Source organism: Anser cygnoides, chromosome 3, assembly GCF_040182565.1.
Source record: "Anser cygnoides isolate HZ-2024a breed goose chromosome 3, Taihu_goose_T2T_genome, whole genome shotgun sequence".
NCBI classification, from domain to species: domain Eukaryota; kingdom Metazoa; phylum Chordata; class Aves; order Anseriformes; family Anatidae; genus Anser; species Anser cygnoides.
Window position 1 is genome coordinate 72924302 of NC_089875.1, and position 26983 is coordinate 72951284.

General features: G+C 43.4%; 1 protein-coding gene across 3 annotated transcripts in view; it reads left to right on the top strand.

Moving 5' to 3' along the window:
- CDK19 (cyclin dependent kinase 19) overlaps window positions 1-15590 on the top strand; it is a 127730-nt gene extending 112140 nt beyond the window's left edge. For all 3 annotated transcript variants that reach the window (XM_066994424.1, XM_066994423.1, XM_048081098.2), the window contains 4 exons: window positions 1927-2024; window positions 3576-3654; window positions 7546-7812; window positions 11439-15590. In XM_066994424.1, the coding sequence (XP_066850525.1) occupies window positions 1927-2024; window positions 3576-3654; window positions 7546-7812; window positions 11439-11570 (576 nt within the window). In that variant the 3' untranslated portion in view covers window positions 11571-15590. The remainder of the gene's footprint in view (window positions 1-1926; window positions 2025-3575; window positions 3655-7545; window positions 7813-11438) is intronic.
- Window positions 15591-26983: the final 11393 nt, after the last annotated feature.

Consider the following 26983-nt stretch of genomic DNA (forward strand, 5'->3'; position numbering starts at 1 on the left):
AGAGGTATAGTTTAGTCATTGACCACAGAGGTGGAGGCTGGTCTCAAATAAGTGAGCCTCCCAGGGCTCTGCATGAGTGCTCAGGAGCACGGACAACTGTCTTGATAACTCATTTCTGCACTGAGGAGGTCCACGTACCTAAATTGCCTTAACCATTCTATAGCAAAGGGCCTCAGTAGCTGCCTTATCTTGTGAAAGATTCTAAAACCAGCGGAGTTTGGAGATAAGGTGTGCATTAGTCCTCCAAATAGAGAGATTAGAAATGCACCTGCTTCTGAAGCAGACTCCCTGAAACTCCTTGTTCACATCAAAGACAGTAATGTTATTTCTTGAGGTAACCTGCACCTTGCAAGATGACCTATAAGACATCTGCTTCATTGGGCAAGACTTTGCACTAGTATTTACAGAATGTGTGGCACGTACAGAACTGGTGAATATGGTACCAAGTAGACCAGTTCAGGGTAGCAAATGACCCTTGACAAAGAGGCAGATACTGTGCCACTCTGCTGACTGACATTGAATGTTCATGTCCACGTGAAAGGGAGAATGTCTTCTGTCCAGGGAGATGCATCTGTTCTTGCTGCTCTGGAAAAGTTACCAGCATTGTATTTATAGCTATCATGTCAGGCCAGCCAGAGTCTGACAATCAGTGAGCTTGAGAGCTGCTGAGAGGTACGAGACACTGATGAAGTCGAGTCTCACGGGCTCTCTATATCGTATTAGCAGTTGCTTACCTGAAAACAAATTGCATCCAGACTTTTTTTAAAATTCATTTTCTTAGAAGCAACAGAAGCTACAGAAAACCAGACGAAGAAAGCTGTTTCGGAGTGGTATCATTGATAGGCAGGGTGTCTCCCTTAGAGTGATGTCGTGTGTAGCATCACCTGGAATGGACAAACTCGTTATATCCTCTGGGTTAGAGGGGAATGATTAAGATTGTGAGCAGACCTCTAAAAGGTTCTGGATATCTTTAGATTCTCTGCTGTGGTACAATAACACTGTCCTTAAATGAAAAAGAATACAAAACATATTTGGAGGCAGCCTTTGATGAGGGTGAAATATGTCATTTTCTTTTGCTGGATTTCCTGAGTATTCTTGTTGGAGGCATCGAAGATAGTTTGGGCTACAATGCCATTTACAGAAGGAATTTTATTTTCACTGTTAACTTGTATTAAGAGAGACTTATGTGAGAGCATGACACCGTGCAATATAATCTGAGCACCCAAATTTCCCACAGTGAGTTTATCAGAATGTGATAAATGACTAGAAAGGGCATGTTATCCCTATAATTCCTGTTTAATACTACTAATATATTATAATCCTCTTTTATAGCCTGCTGCATTCAGCAGCATTCTAGCTAATAAATTTGTTATTGCCTAGTAAGGAAAAAAGGTTACTAGGAAGGGTATGTTCCTCCTCTTTCGCATCTCAAAACCAATTAGAGTAGGACTGGGACCTGTGCGCTCTGACTCTGAAATTTTGCTGGTTAGAGAGGTGAAGATTTATTGTTTATGGCTGAAAGTGATGAGGAGAGTCTGGTCATATTCAGTCTCTTCTGACACGCTTTTCCTGTTGTGTCAGTGCTGTAGAACAGTATAAAAGTTATGTGTGTGTCACAGCACAGTTATTTAGAAATTATGCTTTATGAACCTGAAATAGCTGAATTTAATGTTACTTTAGGACAGTGGTTTGGCCTTAGCAATTAATACCGCCTGCTACACTTAGCCGTTTCTTACGTGAGAGCCATTCACAGCCACAGCATTTTGTGGCTCTTGGGAATATTCATTCTAGTTCTTGGGTAATTAACAAGAAATGTTAATTTAGGCTTGTCTGGAAAAGCCGCAGATAATTTAACGTTTGTATAAGTTGTATGTTTGAAAAGTGATAGTTTGATAAGCTTTTTGCTATTTGTAATGTTGTTTACAGCTTCAGAAACTTCTTACTATGGACCCTACAAAGAGAATTACCTCAGAGCAGGCTTTGCAGGACCCTTACTTCCAAGAGGATCCTCTGCCTACATCAGAGTATGTATTCCCTCTTCTGTGCTTTTCAGGAAGGTCTACTTTCTGCTAAATGCCAGTCCCTGTCATGAGATGACAGCTGAAGAATTCACAGGTGCCCACCTGTGTCCACAAGATGCAGAAGCTCAGGCGTGCTCAGTAGAAACAGTGTAGAGCTGCAGTGTCTTTATCTACTGGTGCCAGAACTGAGCGGTCATGGGCAACAACGCTCTGTCGCACTGGTGTTGTAATTCTGAATGTGCTATCAAAGCCAGTGGCAGTATTATGACAGTATTTAGAGAATTCATCTGTGCCCTGTTCTGTTCTACCTCACAGAGCCCTGCTCTCTGTTACTTCGTTTCATTGCCTCTCTCCCTAGGACTAGGGCTGTTCTCCGATCTACAGCCTGTTCCCATGCCCTTTTGTGTCGGGTCATAACAGTGTGAGGAGAGAAAAGGGATCAATGACTACCACAAGTCCCACAGGTTCCTTGTTCAAGGGGCTGGAGAGTACAGATTTTGTGTATCTGTATATTTTACTGTCATGACACGTTCAAATGATAGATGCAGTTGCTACTGGCAGACTTTCCCCTTCTAGTTTCTCTTCCCAGTTTTCAGAAGGATTATGATCTGTAGGAGCTGGATGCACAGAGACTTCCACCTTTGCTTTCACTGCTTCCTCAGCGAGCAGGGAACAAACACTGAAAGGAGGGAACAGTCACTGGAGCGCAAATGAAGTTGAGCTGAAACTAGTTTTTTCTTCCTTCATTTTTTTTTCCTCTGATTAGATAAGTCAAAACACTACTTAGCACCTGGATTAGGCACTGTTGAGACACTTCAAAAAAATATGCCACGTTGATTGTATCATATTCTAAATGCCTTCGGCAATTCTGAATGCTGGCACAGAAGTATAAGAAATTGATACTGGTCAGCATCTACCAGTAATTTTCTACGTAGCATTTACATTATGCAGTTGTACATAGGCCTATAGCTCCGCAGGGATTACAGGATAACATTATGATAAAGTATCTGCCATAAACATAAAGGAATGTTCCAAATCCTATTAGCCAGGCGAATTTAAAAGCTGTCTTTTCCCTCTACACAAGACCTGAGAAGCTAATTGAACATAACTCAGTAGTTGTGATTGGCAAATATATTTAAGATTGTTGTAAGTCGAGTAGGGGCTTACAAGGCAATAACTCTCATTGGATCAGGCTCTTTATTCAGTGAGCCGTGCATGCTCCAGCCAGGTGTTGTGGAACATCTGGCTGCTGTGACGCTGTATTTTGCCATCGGAATCAACAAGTGGTTGCTGTGGCATTTGGGCATGTTCAACCATGCCATGATTTCTAAATGATGGTCTCGTGCCAACAGCAAAGAGATAAGACATTATGATCAGCATCTAGCTGCTGGTATCTGCTGCTTGGGTGTTCAGTGCCACTCGCTTGTGGAAACAGGAATCATGAAATAAAAGAAATTAAATTGTGTTATATCTGTATTTTTAATATAGCATTAAGTAAATGTACGTCATATGTATTTTGTCATATGTATTTATTGTGTGTTTACTGTGTTCCAGTGTATTTGCTGGCTGTCAGATTCCGTATCCTAAACGAGAATTCCTTAATGAAGATGAACCTGAAGAGAAAGGGGATAAGGTATAATAAACTTTTTTTTTTTAAGTGTGCAGTAAGGAAGAGTTATGGTGCTACCAAATGAAAACTAATAAATGTGAACAGTTAAGCAAAAATGTGTTTTCCAGGCAAGTCTGTCTTAAAACCACTTTCCAGTGAGATTAAAAGTAAGTATCAGATGACTTCGGGGTGTCTTGGGTGGTATCACCAGCCGTTTGCCCTGACCTGCAGGGAATGAGCTGGCTGAGTTCTGTCAGCAGTTGCCTGCTTTCAGCTGCCATCATTCCAGGAGGACCTTGCCTACCTCCTCCTGCACAATGAAAATACACTGCGATCACGGGAAAAGAATGGCATTTCCATTGTATGAATGGCATGCATCCAGCCATTTGAAAGGAGATGGTTGTCAGGGTCTCAAATAAATAGCGGCAGCCTGCTTCTGGCACTACATCAGAACATTTCATCCATCTGCACGCCGTTTCCTGATCGTGTTTTAAGGGCCCTCAGACAAAAGAGTTTTAAGGAGCATGAACTGTTCTGTAGTGACAATCCACTCTGAATACCCTCTTTCCCATAGTCCCTTAGACACGAGCAAGAGCTTGTTTGTCTGCGTAGTAAGTTTTGGTGTGTTTGCAACTTATCTGAGTTCAGCCATGCTACGTGACAGCAGTGGTTGTCCCATTATAGTGTGAAGGCTGAACAATACTGCTATAGTGTGTGATGAACCAGCTTGGTATTTTTTCTTAAGAGTGTACAATGAGGCACCAATTGTAACGTATAGCTAGCAAAATGTGAAGAAAACAACCATAAACTGTAATTATCTGAGGGCTGCTAGAGGACTGTTACTGTTTTGAGAAACTTTTTGACTACGTGCTTCTCTTTTCAGATTTTCTTTGTAGCATGAGAAACCAGCTGAGTTTAAAAGTGTGCCTATTGTGATGCATTTCAGACAGCAGATTTTGTTTTCAGAACAGAAATTGTGGATTCTTCTGTACTGAGAACAAGTGGTAATGTCCTGGATTTTTTTGTCCAGATAGTTATTCAAAAAGAGGAAACTGAAAGACCTAAGCAAAAATACAGTCAAAGTCGTGATACTGATTTGACTGTGATTTAGTTACTGATGTAGCTCTAACTCGCACAACTTTAAAAATAAGAACAAGCCTTATGAATTAAAATTACTCTGGCTTTTGTTTAGGCAGTGTATTTAAAAGTAAATATCTGTCTTTTCCATGGGAGTATTGCGAAGAAAAAACAATGGAATGTTTATATTTAAAACAGCCATTATATAAACAATCTTTGAGATCGCTGGGGACAGTCACGTATTTATGCACACTCCAAATAAAATTTTTTCAGACCGTGTAGGTAATTTAAGTTAAGCATTACTCATTGAATCTGTTCTCACAGTGTAGAAAACGCGAAGGTAAAGAATATCCTGAAAACTGGATCTGTTCCATGCTTTGTTTCTTTCTGATGATGTTGCAAGTGGAAGGACTTATTTATTTATTTATGATAGAGTTAGTTTCTGATCTTTTTTTAAAACAAAAGCCCTTGTATAGCCTTAGGAAATATGGAGGAGTTCTGTTTGTTTATTTGGAACTCACATCTTAATTGAATAATCTTTAACATAAGCATCCTTTCTTCAACGTGGCTAATTGTTAGTCAGCAAAGCTAAGCTGAGTGTTTGTAAAACAAAATTAAAGGATTCTTCCCTCATTAAAATTCTGTCAGGATCGGAATTTAATTTTGGTGACATGTCCAAGAGATGGTACATGGTCATATGTTGCTAACTTTAGACCTTGTATAGTGTTTATTTAAGAACCAACGTGAAATAAACCGACCTGTGGGTATTTTTGCAGTTGTGAGCTGTGTCCATGTGTTGAAGTGGTGCAGTTAGGCAACAGCCAGAATGCAATAGAGTAGATCTCAGTCTCTACCAAGGCAGTAGAAGTGGTAGCTGCACAGAAGAGCAAGCTAGTTAGGTAAACTTTGTGCTCATGTCCAAAGTGCCAAACATTAGACCCATGACAAACCGTGATGCTTAATTGTGAGAGTTCCTGCTGTATTTTTTTTACAGTTAACAAAACTGCAGTTTTTCAGCTCTCACAGTAGCAACCATCTCACTCGCATCCCAACATCCCTATGAAAACACAAATCTCAGAATCTAGCAGAAACACTGCCTTAGTTATTGGTGCTTGTTTGTATAAGTGAAGCCCAAACCATGATTTAAAAGATAAATTGCTTCTTAACAAAGTTTATGACAAGCTAGCGTGACGTAAACTTTTAAGAGTTTAAATCCCCCTGGAAGCAGAATCCAACTGGGATGGGATTTGAGGACTACTCATGGTAGGATATATTCCTGTTCTTGCTAAATGTGGAATGGAAATACAAGACATCTCTAAGTCCTCGGAGATGCAAGGCTTCTTTGTAATCTTTAAATATATCATGGCAAATTTGATTTGAATGTACCTTGGGAAACTGTGGTGGTGGATGTTGCAGTTACAGATGTTTGTCATTTGTCTGAGGTAACAAAATGCCTTCTCGTGATGGAGAGCATCAATTTTGTGCTAGTGGCAATTGATTGTCGTGATTTCCGAGAAAGTGATAATGTGAGGTTTTGATGAAAGGCTGCCATACCAAAGCTTTGAAAATTTCGTAAGCAGATATTCTGTGGAAAAGACTGTCCTGAAATGTTCCATATTACCAGGCAGTATAGTGTATGTCTGTCTGTCTGGGGGATGTTACTTAACTGTAAGGCTTTTTAATTCAAGCCATGAAAACTGTAGGGTTTTTCACGATGAGCAAGGTACGTATCTCACATTTAGAGCAAAATTGCTTTTCTTTGCTCTTCTCTTACTTGCTCTGTGGAGGAGCCCTCCCTGGTGCTTGCAAGCAAGCAAATGGGTGGGTTTCCTTCTAAGTGTCTGATCGTGGAGGGCAGAGATGCACTCTGCTGGTTTTCTAATGCTCTTTTCTGTCCGTAGCCCTCGGAAGCCCTCTGAGTACAGTGTCATTTGCTCCTATGATTCCTTTCTTAACTTTTTTCTCCCTTCTGTGACACCTTTCTCTTGTCTCTCTTCCTGTTAGGCCACTGTATCATCTTAACTCGCTGGCTTCTCTTCCTTTGCTATTTTTCACTTGTTCTTAGCAGATTCTTCTTTCATCTGTGGCCTCCTCTTTTGTCGTCAGCTGGTTCTCTCTGGTCGATTTTCACCTTCTGCAACTTCAATAAGATTTTATGACCCCCTACCTAGGCACCACGCTGGACTGCATTCCCAGTGTACCGCTTTTTCCAAGGTGCTTTTAAAAACACTGGAGAGCAAAAGGGGTATGACACTACGCTGGTTCTGCCACAAAATTTCCTCGCAACCTGGAAGAAATTATGTAATTTCTCCAGTCTCGGTTTGCTTACCTTTCTGGCAATACCGCTGCCAGCCTCCTTCGGATTATTTGCATTATTGCATTATTGTGTCATCTGTGAAAATTGGAAAAGTGGTTTTGATTCTGGGTGAATGGGGCTGTTGAAGCACTTACAATAATTTACTGTGGTTCACCACATCTGCCACTGAGCACTAGTGAAATTTTGGGGTTTTTTGATTCAGCTCATTAGGTGATTACTGCTTTATAAATAGCTCCTTCCACCCTCCTCTCTGTTATTCAGGGCTGAGTGCTTGGCTAGCTGCAGAAATCACCAGACTCTCATTCCAGTTTTAGTCAAGCTTGCTTTGTTCACGGAACAAAACCACAACAAAAAATAAAGGTGAACCACAAGCGGAATACCCCCATCTGAGGCGTGAAAGCCTTGCCGTGCTTTGCCGGTGAGCAGCTGGGCCTGCCCCATCGGCACGGCGCCGCCCGGCTCGGTGACCCCACCACGGTCACGGAGGAAATAACGGCGTGGTGTCTCTTCTTCCCCCCTAGAATCAGCAGCAGCAGAACCAACATCAGCAGCAAACAGCACCTCAGCAGCAGCCGCAGGCCGCGCCGCAGCCGCCGCAGCAGCAGCAGCAAAACAGCACCCAAACCAACGGGACGGCCGGGGGCGCGGGCGCGGGCGCCGGGGGCGCGGGCGCAGGACTCCAGCACAGCCAGGACTCCAGCCTCAACCAGGTGCCTCCAAACAAGAAACCACGCATAGGGCCTTCAGGCGCTAACTCAGGCGGGCCTGTCATGCCTTCAGATTATCAGGTACCTCTCGAGTTTTTGCCGCTTCCGATAACGTAGAGCCAAAATGTCATTTTCTCCCTTCCCCGCTGCAAGAACGAATTGTGTTTTAATGATTTTTTTTTCTTGTAACCTGAGCAGGCATGCTCTGATACATTAGATAAAAATGCAGGCTTAAAGCCTATTAGGGCAGTAAAAAGGTTTTGTGCTATGGTGAGTAATTTTCAATAGAATATGAGTTATATTTGCTGCACCCTGTAAAGGGTTGAGGACTAGTCCACTCCAGGAAAGCACTTAAACACATGCTTAAGTTTCTTCGAAAGTAATCATACTGAAACCAGTGGAACTATTTCATGAGTGTAAACGCTGCGTTAGATCAAGCTCAGAATACTTGGCTCTTGGCAAAATTAAATCCTGTGTGAAAGCAAAATTAGAGCCAGGCTTTTCCATTTGATTTCTGCTTCATTCTACCTCATATCATCAAACGTCTGGAATAATTCTGTAGTTTATTCTAATATTTTGTTAAATCTAATTCTAAAGTTAAAGAGAAAATGCATGTTAGCACAGGAATGATGTTTTGGTTCATCAGTATGATTCATGCTGAAGCAGGGCATAAACATGCATTGTTTCTAATGTGACCATTGAATGGATTTCATGTTTTCCAGTGCAGTAACATTCTTTAGTAAAAGCAGTATCACTGAGGTTTTTTTTTGACTTGCATACTTGTCTACGCTTACTAAAATATTTTCCACTGAAAAAGTGACTTGCACTAAATGTACAAAGTGTTGATTTAACCATGCTCTTCAATACTTGTGAATATATGCTCACTAGAACAGTAATAAGTTGAAAGTAGAATAATAGAAAGGTAGTTAGTAAAAGTATATTTTGACAGATGTTAGGGATTCTCTCTGCTTCAAGAGGATACAACCTTGGAGAATGCTGTTCAGGCTACTTTAAACTTAAATAAGCAGATGAATTTAAAAAAAAAAAAAAACAGCTCTGGAATTGCTTTGACTTACCCATCCAGACCTCCTCCACACACAATTGATTTCTCAGTGCCAGACATTTTTCTCTCATTTCTGTTTTACTCTTAATTACAAGTGATCATGAAGGCATTGAGGGCAACTTAAGGGTAAAGACAACAAGGTTGGGTTTTTAGTTGTTTTATTTTTTGTTTTGAAAACTTCCAGACAGCCTTGAGGTCTGGACAGATCACTACAGCTGTCTGACTACACAGTATTTATGGCTGGCCTGTTTTGGTCTGTATTTTGAGGACTGGTGTGCTGCGTTTGATGATGTCCATTATAGAATCCTTACAGAGCTCTCTGAAATGTCGGCAGGCTTCTCACAAGTTTTTAGCTGTCTAAATTCCATTTTTTGAGATAGATAGACTCTTTTTTACCCCCTATGGTCCTTCCTTCTAAGCTTTAACAGCACAGGCATCAAAATAACGATCTGTATGTTCCCTTTACGTCACTTGCTAAATTGTATGGTCTGATTATCATTTTTTACACTTGTATTTGGCTATCTGCCCTTAAATTCTAGCTGACTGTCGTCGGTTCAAAAAAGGAATGTCGGCAATTCGTACAAGTCTGACTTTGTTCAAAAAAAAAAAAAGGCGAATTCTCTTCTGCAGAACAAAAATAAGCACGGGCAAATTAATATGTTCTTGTAGTCTTACCGCATTAATTTTACTCCATTTTATCATACTCAGAAGTAGGAAGAAGAATCCTTTTGCTTTGATTTTCATTTAGACAGTGATCTAAAATCTAACTTGAATTTTTTTTGTAGTTCACCATCAACAATAGATGTTCCTTTTAAAAATGACAATAGGAATTTTTGTTGTATTTTACTGAGCATTCCTTATGAGACCTCAGGTTTTTTGCTTATCACAGTAAGCTGCTGCTTTTCATCCAGAACTAGTTCCTATAAAGTCATAGTATTTATCACAATTCTTTTTCTTTCCTGTTAAAAGTTGTAAAAACTTTCAGAATTTTGAGGCAAATTTCATGTTTCAGCCATTTTGTAAGCACTGTAAACAATCTAATCACGCAGTTCAAGCAAATCTGGTTAAGAGCATGTGTGCCACTGGGAGACATCTCTCCCAAAGCCAGCGTGGTGAGCTGTTATTTCCCAGACTGACCCTTGCAAACAAGTGAAGTTACTCAGTACAATCTATCGGTTATATTGATACCATATTGAGAAGCAGTGGTCTGCAAGATTGGACAGTCAGCAATGTTGTGTTTCACCTTGAAAGCAACCTTCATATTCCTGTATTTAGGCAGAACACAAAAAGTAATGCAATTATTTTTAGGTTTTAGTCCGTTCTCCAGTTTATGTGAAATTAAGGAGTATAAAACTACACACAGGAAAAGAAAGGGCAGAAGTTTTTACATTGCCTGAACTTTAGGTTCTTACTCTTCATCATCCAGCTGAGAAGTTGCCAGGATGCTTTCACAGCTCTCCTAGTTGGGATCTGGTGGGTAGATGAGACCACTGACTTGGCTCTTACCTTCACTGAGCAGTTGTGGAGAATGCTGTACTATGGACCTGCTTTATCTGTGGGATTTCCATTCAGAATTCTAACTTCTCCAGAGGTTTTCTGTAACTCCTAATTTTTATATTTAATCAGAATGTAGTTTTTTAACATTCTTTCTATGATGATCATAGTTTGCCAGTCTTGCTGATGATTCTTGGACATAGCCAGGTAGAACAATCCCCTAGACAGTGAACAGTAATCTTTTTTGAATGGATGCCTGACCCTGCAGTTAACTTTGTTGAAAAGAAATTGTTTGCTGATTAAATAGTACCTTTTTTGTAGACGCTCCTTTCTTGTGGATTGGGATGGGATTTACCTTGCTAGAGAGTCTCCTATACACTGAGCAGTACTTTTCATACAAGTGATTTTGCAGCTTTACGTGATTTTGCAGGTCATTATTAATTCTTGACGAGGAATGGATATGGTAATAAACATGCAAATTAAGCAGGCTGGAGGTCACAAATGATCCATGAATTTTGCTTGCTGAGATTGAGGTCCCCTGAGCTAATATCTCAAAGAGTGGAGGGAAAAAAACATTTAGCACATACATATAAATTTGAACATACATGCACCCATCACTAGGTTGAAAGACTCACCTAAAATTAGAATATTTTATCTTAGTGGACATCTTCTTGGTTAGATAAATTAAGTAGTTCTTAAGTCGTGGTTTTCTTTTTCTAAGGAACAGAGTAAGTTATTTCTCTGTAACGTTTTAATATTGCCTATCTTGAAAAGGGTGCTTTTGGTACTAGTAGTTGTTCGTTGTTGCATTAATAGTGCTTACAATAATGATAGACATAAGTTTAAGAAACAGCTGCTTTCTCTTTTGTCTTGTGCATTTTTCTCTGTTTTGTCGTGTGTATTTTTCCTTCAGAAATAGGTGTGTCCATGCTGTACTTCTAGATATCTGCCAGTGACGTGGTATACTTTCTGTGGTGTGTTAAGCCTGATTACAGATCAGATTTTATGGGACTTCAAACAGTAACACTGTTTAGTTAGTTTCTCCAACAGTCAAATTTTAATTAGCTTCAGAGAGGCTGAAAGTTTCCTGCGCTGCATAGTCCTAACAGGCTGGTTTTCATTCCCCTGTTCCCATTCTCTTTTTCTCCAGCACTCCAGCTCACGCCTGAGTTACCAAAGCAACATTCAGGGATCTTCTCAGTCCCAGAGTACAATGGGCTATTCCACATCATCTCAGCAGAGCTCTCAGTATCATCAATCTCACCAGTCTCACAGGTACTGAGAGGCTTAAGAGACTGCACTCAAAAAAAAGAACGGACTAAAAGCCAGAAGACTCCAGCAATATGAAGTTCATAATGATGAGAAGAACCAAAAACACAAACTATGATGCAGAATTAAAATTCACAATTGCAAAAGGAAAACTTTACTTACTGAAGACTTTTTTTTTTTTCCTGCCCCTTTATTGCCATAAAGGAGATTCTCGTGAAGTTTTCCTTCCTCCCTCCCTTGCATGTGCTCCATTGTGGTTACTCTAATGAACCCTTCTGATCTGAACCCAGCACTTAACTTCTTTAACCTTTGGAATTTTGAAGGATTCCTGGTGCACCTTCCTTATGCTGTAGTGATTGCCATAAATCTGTCTTTTCAATCTCTTTGATGGGATTTTAAAGTTTTAAAATCTTGAACTCCCAGGCTTTCAAGCTTGTATATAGTTAGTTTTATACTAGGCAAACCAGTTTAGCTATACAGGTATATTGCACCTTTTTAAAGCACTATGTTATTTTCACAGGATATTACTGTTTTGCTCATGGATGTCAAGAACAGCAAAATTTTACTGTTCCAGAGTATTTTACTATTCTGTTTTTATTAGTCTAGTTTTCAGGCGAGGTCTTAAAAAAAATAAAAATTAAAAAAGAAAAAGAAAAAAAAAAGAAAAAGGAAAAAGAAAAAAAACAACCCAAGTCTTTGCAGCGACAAATATGCTTCTTGCTACTGGACTGAACACCAAACAGAAGATTGCTGATATTTCTTAACTCATTCACATTGAATTCTTGAAATCACAGTGATCGTGCTCTGACTGGTTTTAAATTAAGCGTTGTTTTAAATGAGACCATGACAGTCACAGAAAAAGGAGATGCTTTCAGGATTTGTTGGAACAGAAGAATGGAATGTCTTCCCAGGCTGGACACCAAAATAGTCAGGAAAATGTATTTACTGCCCTCCAGTTTCAGTAGGAATGTGGTTGGTGGCTTGTTTTTCTGTTAAGCAGCTGATTAATGTATGCGAGAGTTCTGTAAACTTAGCTTCTCTTTCACATTCCTGAGTGTGACAGAAATACTAAGACTTATAAAAACAAATACATTTAATCATTTTATGTTAGAATTAATAATTAAGAGAAATTACTGTGCAGTTTGAGAAGCATGTTAAAAATTCTTCCTTTTTCATGTTTGTGATGCATACTCTATGTCCCTCACATTGCTGTGATTAACCCAGATTAGTTACACCAGATGCGCTTGATTGCACTGAAATGTTTCTTTTTCCCTAGAGCAAACATGTTTTGATTGTGCCTAAGGACTGTAAGTGGATGGGTAGCTGGCAGAAAATCCCCAGTAACTAAGCAGAGTTCAGAAGCATAATCAGAGGATCACTGTCCAACTTCTGTAACCACAGTTATTCGGAGAGACACAACGTATAATTTGGGACAGCTTCGTTTTTCCTTCAGCCTTCAGAAATAAGGCTGATTCTTGTTGCAGAAAACCTGGAAAAAAATATTAGTGAGGTTAGAAAGCTACCAGCAATGTAACATTGTGAGCTTCTAAAATTGGTGTTCAGAGAAGAGGTACAGTGAGATGAGTTTATATGTAAACAGTCAATGTTACAATCATATATACCGTGTTCTCCTCTGTCCTGTACCCATACAAAAAAAAGAAAATACTGTATATACCTGCACACGTTCACACTGCAGTTGTGATCAGACCCAGCAAAATGCTGTTGGATCTGTTTGCTGTCAGGAGAATGCTTTTTATCACAGCTAGACTGGAACTTAATTCTACTGGGTTTGATCTCCTGGTCACCTTTAGTGCCCCTTTCCCTATCGAAAATGCTGTTCTCATGCTTTTTTGCGAGCTGTTGGCTTAGTTTGGACATATCTACCATCATGTGGTTTTGACCACACCCAGCTTCTCTAGAAGAGTGACCAAAACCTGCTTTTGTCATCAAATAGGTAAGAAGGTGGTGAAAAGGAAATGAAGCAATTTGAAAGAAAAATAATCACATTTGTTTTCCGGGGAAAAATGGTCTCCCAGAGGATACTTCTAATGTGTAGCCCTTGAAATGCTACATGTACCCCAGTAACCTGTTTGGAAGGACAGATTTTAATCGTTTATTTCATTGCAGTGAATCTGGGGTTACATTCTTCCTGTAAATCGAATGTCCCACCTCTTACTGACGTTAGCGTGAGGTACCGTGAGCTATTGGACATCTGCTCAATGCCATGAAGCATCTTTTTTTTAAATATATTTGTGAAATGAATTTCACATCTCTGAAAGTTAACCCATGGCAGAGTAATTGTTGTCCCCTCCTGTTCTTCTCAGCCTTCAGTTTGCCCCAGATCCTTTTGTCTCTTCCTGACGTTTCTTTTCCCTGCCGTGACCTGAGGCTGACGATCAGCATTCGCGTAGTGGCGGGGAGACACGTTACTGTGTGGTTACGCTGGGCTCTGGTGCCAACGAGGCAAAATCATGGTGTAGATGAGTCTGTGTGTAGTGTGAAACCTCCCAGCACTGTAAGGTCCTTCAATTGAGTGAGCTTCCAGCTTCTAGAGCAACTGCCATGCCCTGTGACCAAGCCGAACGGATGTTTCTGCATCTGCTAGACCAGACAGATGGGCCCTGCCCAGTCCCCTCTAGATTCCGTGCACACATGCAGAGCTGAGCTGACTCCTGTTGCCTTCAAAGGAACAACTGAAAGGAGAGTGAGCAAACGCAAAGGCGTCTGCTGGAAAGTGTAAGCCGTGCACGCTCCTCTAGCTTTTCTGTCTTCTGGTTGGGAAATAATTTGCCTTTTCTTGTGAGCTTGCTGCGCATTTTTGGGGTGATGGCAGTCATTGTGAAAGAAGCCTTGCTTTTCAGGGGTAGTTTCTTGAGGTTTTAGGAAGTGAACTCTGTAGTGTGTCATGGGAAGCCAGGACCACGTCACTTTTATATTAGTTTCCGCCTGTGCAGTTTGGCTAGTACTCCCAGCTTTGCCTTTGCCCATAAGCTCTGTCCCCACGGCGGTGTTTCTCACTGGTGCGTGGAGAGGTGAGGGACGCCAGCAGAGGTGGGCGCTCCTTTTTGTGTGCAGGGGGGCAGAGCAGGCCGCTGAACTGCACGGTGAAGGAGAAATAAAAGGAAAGCTGCGAGTCCTGCACTGTATCTGTGACACTGTACCTGGGGAGGGGGAGGGAAGAGCATCCTTAGCGGGAGGGGTGGCGGGAAGCTACAAGTGTTCACGTATGTATAATATTTTATATGAACATAATAAGCTTAGTTCCCCTTCGTAATCTTCAGGAATGGTACTTTAACACCATTAAGCAAAGAATTGTTTTAGGATTAAATAAATGTATTGTACATAAGGCCATACGTAATCTTCTAAAAAAAAAAAATGTCGCCAGACAGGAGCGATGTGTATTACTATATGAAAAGAAGTCCTTAATGCACTGTTATCTCCTAAATATTTAGTAGTAAATTAATACTATTTAATTTTTTTAAAAATTTGTCTTGTGTAGACACTAAAAAGTATTACACAAAATGTGGACAGAACGTGTCCTTTTTAACAGCAATTTAAAGAACTTTTTATATATGTAAGGTAGTATACTTTTCAAATTGTTCTAGTTGTATTTTCCCATGTTTACTATTTGTGGAAGTGTGCCTGTCTCTACTCAGTTATTTTTTTCTAATAATTTCATGCACGCATCTTTCATTTTTTGTAGTTTTCATTAGGAATTATTGTGTATGCGCCTCATGCTGCCACAAAACGTTGCCGCTTCAGATCAATGGTGGCCACATTCAGCGATGCCCATGTCGATGGGTTAGCAAAACCACAAAGCGAAATACTTTTCTCATTCTAGAGTTAAGAGTTTACTGCTTTTAAGTTGTCCTGATGTCACTCTCAAAATGACTGTTAAAACTAAACTATGAGTTCATTGCATTTATTTTATATTCTTGGTTGTAATGAAATGGAATTGACTTTGCTTCAGTGTGAATTTTTTTAATAAAATAATATACATTTGTAATAATAATAAAAAGTTGAAATCACATAAGCGTGCTGAAAAGTTTCTGTAAACATTGGCTTAGGGCTACAAAGAGGGAAGAATACAGCCCACAAAATTGCAGTTGTAATTATATTCAGGATGTTTATGATAGCATACACCACACAAAACAAAGCTTGCAAAACCTCAGAGTTGAAATTATAGCTTTTAAAATGCCCACGAGGATATTCATGGTTATGCGTCTATCAGAATAGAATGAAGCCTTATGGAAAACAGAATGGACGGAATGGTTCTCTTTAGGTTTTGTCCTCTGTTGAAAAGTATTCCAGCGTGCCACACTGATGCCACTTGTTGAGATCCATTGTTACCAGCGTGACGATCCTACAGATTTGTCTTCTGGGAGGAAAAATAAATAAATAAATGGAATAGAAAGAAACGCTTTGTTACTGCATGCTGAGCCTAAATGTCCTCTTACTTATTCCTCCCACTGGACCTTGGAGGATTTCAAGGATTTCAGCTGGCAACAAGGAGAGAGCGGGAGCTAGAGCACGTTGGTGTTTTTCAAAGTGGATTTTTGTGTGCTTTGCTTATCTGTGTATTTCTATCCCATCTAATTGTTGTTTCGCAGACAGTTAACTTATTCCAAAAATCCCACTGTTTTCTCCATAATGCTTAATGCAGGTTAGAAGGGTTGGGGTTTACTTGCACTACAGATGGCATTAAGGAGGATTCACTTCCCTACGTGCCTTTTGCACAAAGGTAAGGTCAGGATTAGCCTTTTGCACAAGGATAATACTAGCAGAGGAATCATGAGTGATTTGTACATGATATTTCCAAGGATTGTTTTTATACTTCTAATGTCTTTCTCCTAGAAAGATGTAAATGCATTTCAGGCCATACTTACGGGGCACAGGATTCTCAGAAGGATTCATATGTAATGCTAAACGATCAGCTGAATGGCAAGTTTCATTAGCTGTAATTTTAAGAAAGGAAAGTGGTGTGTTTTGGAATGCCAAGCAATCGGATTGCAATTGTCTTTGGTGCTAATTTGGCTACTAAAGGATCAGAGCCCAATTCTGGTATCTGCAACTCGAGTACAATCCTGCTGTCAAATCTGTTTCCTGCCCAAACCCAGAGCTTAGCCTCATGGATGAAGAGCTGCTGCTTTGGCCTCAGAACAGCTGAGCACCACCAGCTCCGCACTCCTCATAGTTCTGCCTCTGCCTTCTGTCTGTTGGTAAGGTTGTGCTCAGCCAGTGCGTCAATGTGGATGTCCTTCTTAAAGCCTCTTATGTTGGCTGTGCTCCAGTCTTCATTCTTCTACAGCATCTCTCGCTGCTTTTTCTGCGTGGTTGTGCAATTTACAGTCTAATCCAGGCCCATCATAATCGGTGCTCCTGGAGACCTGTCATGTAAGCTTCTGAAAAATTCCCTCCCAGCTAGGTATCTTACACATCCGTCATCGAAACACTTCAGCTTTGATATCTATGAAAGTTTAATATTTTAAGCAACTGGTGTGCTATGCGTCGTACGTACCTACCGTGTTAATGGATGCTGCCTCGGCGTTTCATTGTACCCTCCAGTCTGTCTCTATCCATCCGTCACCTCTCTGCGTGGTCATTTTAAGCTCCCTGGGACAGGAAGGGTCAGTTTGTCCGAATGCAGTAGTTTCGTGACGAGTGCTTGCAGGCACTCTGTATTACAGATAACGATCACTGGAATGCCCCATTTTTTACTGCAGGTCAATATGCAGTAGTAGTGTGAGAAGCAATTTTCACGTGCTGTTTGAACACAGAAAACATCGTATTGGTGCCAAATACTATCAGTTTGATCTGGCCAAACGTGGAACTTCAGCAAGCATCATTCCAGTAGCCAAAAAATTTCAGTGCTTTACCTGTAATGTTTTTTAACAGGTGGATACATCTTTTGCATTCCAGAGAACTTCATGTCCTTGTTTAAGACTTCAGAGAAATAAAGAAAAAAAACAGCTTCGGTTTATTTTGTTATTTTTATAGGAACAAAGAAAAATATTATTGCATGATGACTACAACGATTTTTTCATTGGCCAAATAAATACTTACTAGAGCAATAATTGTTTGAGGTAGATTAAAACCACCAACAAGGTTATGAAAGATATGTGTGCGGTTATAGCTGAGCTGTTGAAATTGCTGTGTGAGTACCACAGCTGTATGTAACAGATATTCAAGATAATCCACGGTAGATGTTTTTGAAAAATATAACCATTAGGATTTAAAGTCCGAAAGCAATGCCAACCTGCCTAATAATTTTTATATAATGTGCTTGTATTGGAATACTATAGGATAAGTTTCTCCAGCTTTGTACTGCTAAGTGTGTTGCATGGTCTGTAAGAGGCCATTTCTGTGATTAATACGTAGCATGTTCTTCAAAGTATCTTGAAGGGGGTAGAGAATTTGGGAGCGTGTAAACTATACAGGCGTGTTGCATACAGCAAACACACAGCTACAGGAAATATTCAGCAGTATGTTCCTTTAGCTGAAAGGTCTTCTAATGCTGTTTGGCAAGAAGCTATGTGAACCTCCAACTCTGTCCCAGTCTGTTTTCAGAATGGAATTTTGCTTTGTTAATACTAGCAGTGAAGGTTATTAAAAATACAATAAATTAGTAAAGGAGAATCCGCATTATTTTTTAAATACCATTTTTTAAAAATGAGGAACAAAGAAAGCAGGTGTTTTTTTTTTTTTAACCAATTCCTGGATGTAGTGTGGTAACCAGCAGTGGTGTGGTGACCAGCATGTTCTATGCACTCTCTTTCTCACAAGACTAATAAAGTGTCTTACATAATGAAAAACCCAACATGCAAAGCACTGAAGAAAGGAATTCTTCATAGCTATCCTCAGCAAATAAAGTTTTAATCATGGACCAGGTCCTGCTGAATGATGCGTGGCTTGGTAAGATAATTCCCTCCTTCCACTTGTAGGAATTTCTTGGGATGTTAGAAAGCAAAGGAGTGACAATATGGTGGCCTTTTGATCATATAAGTTATAATGCTATCATCATACAAGTTATAATGCTATGAAGTTTAGGTGCCAGAAGTTCTCCAGAACATGACGAACTGTTAAATACATTTGAAAATGTATTTTTAACATATACATTAAAAATACTTCCCACTGTTATCTGTGGAACGTGGCGCAGCCCAGCTCTGGCAAGGTGACCTCTTGCTCTGAAAGCTTGGCCTGGCCAGGGGCATGGCTGTCAGTTCGGAGCCTTGTAGACAATTTAAACAAGTGGACACTGACCTTTAACCTGTGCACTTAGGTCTCACAGGTCTGTGGAAGAGCAATTGATTTTTAAAGAAATCCTACTTCCTTGGCTGAAAAGTGAACCAGAGAACTACGAAATAAAAGGCTCAAAGTCTTACCACAAGTCTCCTATAGCTCTGTTTGATAGATAGTGCTAGGAGATGTCTGTAGATCGTCAGATTGTGTTATTAGTGCTAGACTGTACAGCACAAAAACATCTGGTTTTGGTCTTGCCTTTATCTAATATGATGTAGAACAAGTCATTTGTGAAATTGTGATTTTCTGTTTTCAACCTATTTGAATTGTATGAGTCATTCTTGCAGTGGTACACAAGAAAGAAGGACAGTTTCCAATACTTTGGTTTTGGCACTGAAACTCTGAATATTAACAAAGAGAAACTAAAAGAGATCAGGGCTTCTCCCTTGCTGGTGCCCTCTCTTGTTACAGCAGAGATCCAAGCAGGCAGTGTTATATTATGGCATTGTGTAATAACTGCAGTTCTTTGAAATCTTTTGAGTTTTAAAGAGCATCATCTATCTCAAGTATAGGATCACAACTGTAGAAGCTGTACGTAGGTAAGTTGACATAAATGAGTCACCTTTACTAAGTTCTCTGCACACAGCAAGCAAACCGACTCAATCATTCATGTCAAAAAGCTTATGGACTTTGGTCTTACCAGCCCATAAATGCATGAATATTTGCATAGTTTATGGTTTCAAAATACTCCCCCTGGTAATAATAGAGCCTTTGTTTAAGAGCTTTTCTTATTATTGTTGGGTGTTTTCTGTAGCTTGCAGTATCCCACAAGCACAGAAAACAAATCCCTACCCATGTAACGAAACAATGGAGACATCTACTAACACGCCCTGGTGGGTACGTCCCAGCGGGGATTTACAAGAAGAGTTTCTTCTACGTAGTGCTGTTGCCGGGTGAAAGCTGGAAGTCCCCTGTGACTTTGAGACAGTCAGGTCCAGGCAGCAGGGATGAAGTAACTTCTGTTATCATCCAGAGTGATACTGGAGCTGCTTAAGTGTATTTGAGTCATCTGAGATCCTGACGTGTATCATGTTTGCATACTGGCCGCATGCTTTCATCTCTGAGAACTCGGCCTTGCATGATAACGTTTACATATATTCGGTCTGTGGAGAAAGGCTCGACTAGGATTTGCTAATGTAAATCTTATAAAACAGTTGTCAGTGGGCTGTGTGTGCTGGAAGATGTAAGAAATGACCCGCCAGCTAGATCAGAAGCAGGCATATTCTTCCCCCCTAATGTGCCAAACTCATATATCAGTTGCAGTGCGTCATGCTTTTATTAATACACAGTGGTTGTGCTATTCCAAGACTGTGTTATCGCTGCAACTTCTCGTATGTCAGAGCTGAGGTAATCCATTTGTATTCTACCTAGCTCCTTCATGATGTTTTGCATGGTACTGTGGGGACAGCAGCAATTCACTGGTCTATGGCTTTGTGTAGCCTACAGACTACCTTGAAAATCAAATCCAAAGAGCACCACAGCGGTATTCAGTTTTGCCCTTGTATGCCCTGAGCTTCTGGTGCATGGGATGTGACATGAATGTGGAGAGGACAGGGCAAGAGAGTGGGAAGGGTCCCTACTTCTGTGGGATCGGGGATGGTCTCTGGGTATGCCACGTGTGGATGTCAAAGCGAAAGACACTTGTGCTTTTGGATTTCAGGCTCTTGCAACACAGGCGAACTTCAGCAGTATGCTTATTTAAGTTATTAGGAAATGTCCTAAGTTTATTTAGGCCGATGTGGCTAATAAAGCCATGTTGACTGTGATAGTCTTCTCTTGAGTTAAAAAAAAAGACCAAATTTCCTATGTCTCGTTCCTCTCGTGCACGTATCCGAATATGGAGTTAAGGAATAGTCTGCTCCCCAAAAATGCAGTGACAAAACAGGATACCCTGCGTAGCCAAAAGAGCTATGCACACTAAATATAACCGTGCTGAGCATTCATCATGGGTTTCAGGTTTACACGACGCACGGCAGCTTCGGATGCTCCAGGCCAGATGTCCCCCACCACGTAACGTGAGCGCTTCCTGCAGCGGGGTGCCAGACCAGCGCTGTAGCTGCTGCTGGGTAACTCAGTTATCTGACCGAGACCTGGGTGTCCTGAGCCCAAACCATCTTGTCTGCAAGAGTCATGTGGCTGTGGGCTGCAGTGTTTGCAAAGTATTGAGTGAGTTGGTCCTCCAAGAACGGCTGGAAAGCGGTGTGGGTGGCACAGAGGTCCTCTTTGGGGTTGCTGCTCCAGCCACGAATGCAATGCGCTGTCATGGGGCAGCTCCAACTGTGAGGCCCACGTGTGGAGATGGAAAGGGAGATGATTATCCAATCCCCGGGAGCAACGGGCCCACCTTATGCAACCTGTCAACACGCGTTGCGCTGAGTGGGAGTCGCAGGAAAGGTGCCAGAAGTACCTGAGGTGAGCCGGGAGGGGCTGGTGCTGCTGCTGCTGTGCTGCCGCTGCTGGGGCGGGAGAGGCTCTGGTGTTCAGGTCTGTTTTCTTGGACGCTTTGCAAACTCTGACTCTTCAGGCAAACTCTCTGAACTCTCCAAAGTCCGATCATTAATCTCGCCTTTGCCAAGGAGAGAACAAGCAGCTGAAAATGTGAAAAGGATTGGGGCCAGTAGCGATGTGCCAGCTGATGTTGCTAGGAAGGTCCAACAAGTCCCATGCTTGGGTGACAGTAGGACTTTAGGAAGAGTTTTTTGAAGCATGTCCTTCTGTTTCTTTGCAGCGTCCCAGATCCAGACCTCATTTTGTTGTGTTTGCCTCACTGAAGACTCATGCTGGAACTGGGAGTTCATTGGGTTTGGAAGGATTTGGGAAAAGCCTCAGCCTCTTGCATCTTCTCCTTCCAGCTCTGCTCACCTGCTAGGGCAGCTGTAAGCTTTGGCTCCTGGATGCAGTGTTTGGCCAAATGCCTCACTTCATACTGTGGCTCAACTTCACCCAGGCCTGTTGGTATAATCCTACTCAAGCCCTTTCTTTTCCTGACCCCCTGCAGCCTGCACTCTTGGATACAATTTTGCAGGCAATGGTAGATGCACCAAACCAGAGTATATTCAGAGAGCCCTTGGGTGTTTTGTTTCACTTTGCTTTTGCTGCCAGAAGGGCTGTCCTGTCACCAGTGCTGTCTGGGTCCTGGTGGTCTCAGGGAGCTGGCTGACAACTCTGGTGTTTGTTTGTCAGGGTGTCTAAGGGTATGGTGCATTTTAATGCATGCCCTGAGCTCTCTTGGTGTTCTTGTCTTCAAGTTTTCTTGCATATTATACCGTCAGCAGATGGAAGCATTGTGTGCTGCAGGCATCATCTGCCATGAGATGGGTCTGCTGCTCAGAAGACACGAGTCTAACTGAGGAATTGCATCTCTGTGACCTGCAAGTCAAGCAGAAAGAGCTGAGAGAAATGTGAGTTCCGTGGTTGCAACAGGCAGAAGAAAGCCTGCAAAGGTGCAGGGCTCTGATCAGCCCTGATTTCACAGCGGGAGGTTTGTACAAGCCCTCAGTCAGAGGCCCAGTCCTGCCGCTGACAGAGGGGAGGCCACAGGGTGGTGAAGCAAGGTGTCCAGGCTGCAGGGTGACCTGAGGCCTCTGACGGTGAGGAGGGGCCTGGCCACCTCTCATGCTCCATGTGGAGGGGCCCTCAGCACCCCACCAGCCCCGGCTTCATCACCTTGGCCTCTTCCCTCTGCAAACCTGCCTGCCTGACCCAGAGCTTTGGGAAGGACAAACACCTGAAGACCTGCACCGACTGCGATGACCTTCCCACTCCACGAGAAGATAGCCGGACCTTTCCAAGAAGCCCTTGGGACAAGGCTTTTGGCTTCGCTTTGCAGGTGCTGACGGGAAAAGCATGGGGAGGACACGAACCAGCCCTGCCAGAGCCCACTGGGATGGCTGACGGCCTGCGAGGGGCGGGGGCGGGCGCCAGGAGGTGCTCCTGTGTATTTCGTTTACGATCTGCTGATTTGCATCTGGCTGGGGTTCGAGCACGCATGATTCACGCTCGCACGGGCAGGTGGGAGCGGCCCCATTACTTTCCTTTGAATCACTCCGCGTTGTCACCAGAGCACGCTTCAGCAGCCACGTGTGCGCGCGAGGCCCAGCGGGCCCGGTGGGAGCGGGCTGGACCAACCTTGCCTAGGCTTGAAGAGTGAGCAAGCGCCATGCTGCGGGAGTTTCTCCTGGCTTCTGGTCTTTGCATGAGGTCCTCTCGTCAGCATCCCCACTTTGAGTCCTCTCCCGGGCTCTTGGAGCATCAGCACTCTCGTTCTCCCTGCTGAGTGGTTGCTGGACCTCAGAGGTGGCGGGGTCATCACGGACCCGTGGTTCCCACCCCCTGTCCGGAGACATGTGGGCTATCCATGCCTTTCCTGTTGTATTACAAAGCGTGCAGGGATGGGTCAGTTCCGACCTGTTTGATACAGACGTACGAGCTACCTGCGCTGCCTCGTGGCAGCTGGCGAGAGCACCTGCAAGCTGAAGCACGGGGAGAGCAGTGAAGCGCTGCTGCCCACCAGCCCCCCGAAATGGCGGCGGAGCAAGCACCAGGACATCCTCCTGCAGAGCTGGGGAGAGCCGGGGCTTTGCTGCCCTGCCAGCACGGGGTGTCTCTTTAGGAAGCTAGCGCTGCTTATCAGTTAGGGGTTTTGTCTTGTGGGTTTCCCTCTTGATAGAGAACTCCATGCAGATGTTGAAATTCACGTTTCTTGACAGGAGTTTGGCTAAGGGCTCTCTATCACATAAACCACAAGCAGCTTTAGCACGGGTCAGAGCCAATTGCTTTCCCAGAGCCTTTTGGAGAGCAGGCTTGTGCTGGCTTCACTGGCTGGCTTCAGAGCAAAGCTGCTGCAGTCTGATTTGGCTTTTGCAAACAGCTTCTTGAGGTTTGAAAGCAAAATATACAACAAAATATATGCCCCAGCAGTTGCCCATTTTATTTTATTTTATTATTTTATTTTATTTTATTTTATTTTATTATTTTTTTTTTATTTTTTTTTTATTTTTATTTTTATTTTTATTTTTATTTTTTTTATTTTTATTTATTTTTATTTTTTTTTATTTTTGTTTGGCAAGCCTCCACAGGCCTGTGATGGGGTTTGTAAATGTGTTTTTTGTTTGCCTGCATTCTGGCCAAAAAGCAGTACTCAGGACCCAGGTGAGTTGGTACGAGGACCCCAAATCTGGAGTGCAGCATCGGCCTGTTTCTTGGTGCTGGCCCTGCATCTCTGCTGCCAGGCCCCTTTTACTCCAGAGACTAAATGAGAATTTGCTGTTGATGTTTGATCAGAGTGGATAACCTCATGTGGGGTCAGAGATCACATCTCTAACCAGGTGGTACCTGGCCTGCTCTTTCTTCCTTTTAAATCTCGAAGTGAAGGTGCTTTGCTGGGCTGACTGAGTGTGGCTCCCTTCTTTTGCTGCTGGCATTCAAACCAAACGCCTGTGTGCACGCTCAGCTGAGCACTGGCTCCTCACCCAGCTCCTCACAGTGCTGCCAGCTCCCACCAAACCTCACTGCACCCATCCTCACCTCCAGGTGGTCAGCTGCGTGTGGTGCCTGGCACCGGCCTGCAGGGGAAGGGGCAGGAGAGCTGGAAGGAGACCATTTTGCCGTCTGGATGGGGCTGAGGAGCTCAGTAGCCAAGCCCGGTGAGCAGGACCTCTGCCAGGGGTTGCCTGCCATCTGCTGGCAAATCCCACGGGATGGCTGGAGCTTGGGAGGGAGCTGCAAAAGGAGGGCCCGTGCCTGCCCCTCCTGCTGGGGCAGCTGCTTGGAGCATCCCGATGGTGGCAGAGGACACTGGGCAGTCCCCAGGCAGCAAGCGGGGGCTTCAGCAGAAGGCCAGACCCAGACCTTGGTCCTGATGTTGGCTCGTCCCTGCTTCTCTTTGCCTGGGACTTCGTCCCACTCTGTGAAAAGCTGGGCTGCGCTGAACCATTCAGCATTGCCCACTGTGGTTGTGGGTTTGGTTTTTTTATTTCTCTGCTCCCTTCCTTTTTTTCCCACCAGGACTGAATTAGGATGGGTTTTGTGGCTGGACAGTCTGGAGTAGTGCCGGACCCTGCTTGTGAGCAGCGCCAGTGGTGCAGAACAGCTTTTGGTGAGATTTTTGGAGAAATTTGTGGGATTCCAGTGCATCTGTCCAGGCAAAACCAGCCAGCGTGTCTGCTGTACGCCTTGAACCACTTCTGAATTGAAGCCACATGTGGGAAGCTCAGAAACGCCACCAGGAGCAGTTCTGGTACCAGGGGACAAGCGGCCCCGGGTTCCACATCTGGCTGTGGCGGCGGTGGTTTCTTTAGCTCCAAAAATTGCAGGAGCAAGTACTTGGTGTGCTTTTTACTGCATCTTAACCTTGATTTTTTTTTATGTACAAATTGTCACAGTCCATTTGACTCTCTTGCATTGCTCGGTTATGCCTCTCTTGTAACAATGCACTGCCTCTCCTGTAATAATACACCGCAGACAAACACGACTGCCCCAGCCTGGGAGGGCATGAGTACCTGACACGGGGTGCCCCACTGCGATCTCTTTGTAGCAGCATCTGCAGACAGATGCAGTATTTATATGTGGGATGGCTGCAGGTGCTGTAAAAAGAAGGAAGGCGCTGTTTAACGAGATGTCCTGTGCTATCTGTGTGTGAGAAGATTGCTATAATGCTGTACAACTTTGACCATCTTTCTCTCCAAGATAGTTTCTGGCTGCGTTTCTCTGTTCGCCATGATTCAGAGCTGTTGAAATAGTTTTAAACATTGGGGATCTTGCACAATGTAAGAAAACGCTGCCATTCTTGCTTAATGGCAGAAGGAAAGTAATGGCAGGTTATTACAAAAAAATACCTGCAGGGAGAGATGCTGGTTTCATTTCCTTGCTTGTTTAAGCTGAACTGCTGTCTTTGTGTTTGTTGGTGCCGAATGATTTTGGTCCCTCTGCTGTATGGCTGAGTGCTGCTTTATATACCTTAAAGATGCTGCCTGAAGCAATGCCTCTGCTTCACCAAGTGCTGAAAATCGAGGAGCTAAGAGAATCCAGGCGCCAGTGAGAGGCGAAGGTGATGTGCGGATGATGCTCAGGATGTCAACACCTCGCGTGCAGCTCTCCAGGGAAGCTCAGTGTGTGTGGGGAAGGGGCAGCAGCTCCTCTCAGCTCTGCTGCTGCACGTTTGCAGAGCTGCAGCCTTTGCCCTGCTTGACCTGTGCTCTCTGGGGTGGCGGTTCAAGGACGGCTCACCCCGGTGAGATGCTCTCTTTGTGGGAGTTGGCGGCAGGCCTCTGCAGCGCTGCCCGAGCCCCTGCAAGCCTCCCCACCTGCTGCACGGCCGCCTCCTTACCCGCACGGAGGATCACAGCGTGTCGCTGGCTGCCGGCCCGGGATGGCTGCCCAAAGCCGCCCGCTCCCCGAGTGGGGAACCCGACACCGGGGCCCTCTGACGGGGCACAGAAACGCGCTGTGCCCTGATATAACTTTTTATGGGCAGCCACGCCACGCTTTGTGGAGGAAAATTGCGCCCTCGTCCATGTATCCCGCGGCTGCCGATCCATCACGGCACGCTGAAGACACGATGGCATCTTCAAAACGTGTCATACCAAGCAAAGTGTTTTTCTCCTGGTGTGGCAGTAATCCCAATTAGGGCTGTAATGCACGAATGTGTGAGATACGTGGCTCCTCGAACAGGGCTTGTTTATGCAAGCATTTTGGTGCCGTGCCTGCAGGGAGCACAGCCCTGACAGCGAAACAGCATCCGCAAGCAAATGAGCAGAGAGGCAGCAGCAAGGCCTCATCTGAGAGGGAAATTAGCATTTTAATATTCTGCGCGGGGCTTTGCTGGGTGGCCAGGGCTCGTAGGCGCCGTGTAATAACGACACTGATAATTAATAATAATTCCGATGCTGAAGCGGCACGGTGAGTGCCTAGTGGTGGGCTCTCAGGTGAAAGGGGCTTGGTGGGACTGGGCAGGCAGAGGGGCCAGGGCCAGACCCCCGGCCAGGAAAGGGCTGGGGGCCAAGGTAATTAACTAATGATGGGCACAGCAGGCGCTGCTTCAGCCTGATACTGCAATTTCTCCTCAGGCATTTCCCCGTAACCTGCCTCCAGTGCGATTTTTCTGTCAAACATATCTGTTGCTCTCAC